This window comes from Ailuropoda melanoleuca, chromosome 8 (assembly GCF_002007445.2).
Source record: "Ailuropoda melanoleuca isolate Jingjing chromosome 8, ASM200744v2, whole genome shotgun sequence".
Lineage (NCBI taxonomy): Eukaryota > Metazoa > Chordata > Mammalia > Carnivora > Ursidae > Ailuropoda > Ailuropoda melanoleuca.
In genome coordinates, this window is record NC_048225.1 from 96,754,561 (window position 1) to 96,755,490 (window position 930).

The 930-nt window shown below is 44.7% G+C and overlaps 1 protein-coding gene across 2 annotated transcripts in view; it reads right to left on the reverse strand.

The window, feature by feature from the left end:
* C4BPA (complement component 4 binding protein alpha) overlaps positions 1–930 on the reverse strand; it is a 28,945-nt gene that overhangs the window by 1,808 nt on the left and 26,207 nt on the right. For both annotated transcript variants that reach the window (XM_034666950.1, XM_034666951.1), the window contains exon 10: positions 737–910. In XM_034666950.1, the coding sequence (XP_034522841.1) occupies positions 737–910 (174 nt within the window). The remainder of the gene's footprint in view (positions 1–736; positions 911–930) is intronic.

The window sequence follows — 930 nt, forward strand, 5'->3', positions numbered from 1 at the left end:
ATCAGGCTAAGCATTTTATGTGATTCAGCTATATGAGGTAAGGACTGTTATCACTCCCATTTTTCTAGGAGACAGTTGAGATATGGACAGGTTAAGAAACTTGTCCGAGGTCTTTAACTTCTGAAGAACATGATAGGATATAAAAAAGCCATGTGACCCCAGGTTCTCAGCTATCAAAGCAAGTATCCCTTAAGTCTTGATCCCATTAAGACACTGGGAATGAAATGTTCCCTCCTACCGATTGGCTCCCCTGTATAATGGAGACCGTGGTGGCAAATAATCCCCAGACATGCTGATGGCAAAGTGCTATTAACCTGTTTGCCTGTAAAAGTCAGACCTAAACGTGACTTGGGCTGTCCCCACACACAGCCTGCAGCATGGGTAGGTGGTGCCTTGCACGAGGCTGTGACGGAAGTATTTGCCACTTAGTGATGTTTGGAATTAGCCCATGAGCGCTCACATTCATGCTAGAGCAAACGTGCATGAAAATTTTGCTACAGGCCATAGATGAAATGGGCCACCTGCAGAATTTTTCTGGAACTATACAGGAAAGTGGGTATAGGGGCTGAATTTTATGACTGGGAGAAAGAGGAAGGGAGGTTGACGTTTATGTATCCCTTTTGTACTGTTTGCATCCTGAACAGAATCATGATTTCAAATAAATCAAATCGAATCACATACTTCCATGCTGTTGTGACACCTCCAGCCACCCGGCTGCCCAGGGAGCTGGAGTTACCTTTACACTGAGGAGCTGCAGGGGTCCAGTGTGAGGAACTGCAAGACAGTTTGGCCACTCCGACCAGAGCGTATCCTTCGTCACATTTATATATCACTTCATTTTGTATGAATACACGGAACCCTATGATTTCTTCATAACGTCCATGGGCAACCTCAGGAGGAAAATCACAATCTTGATGGTGCGAAATAAAA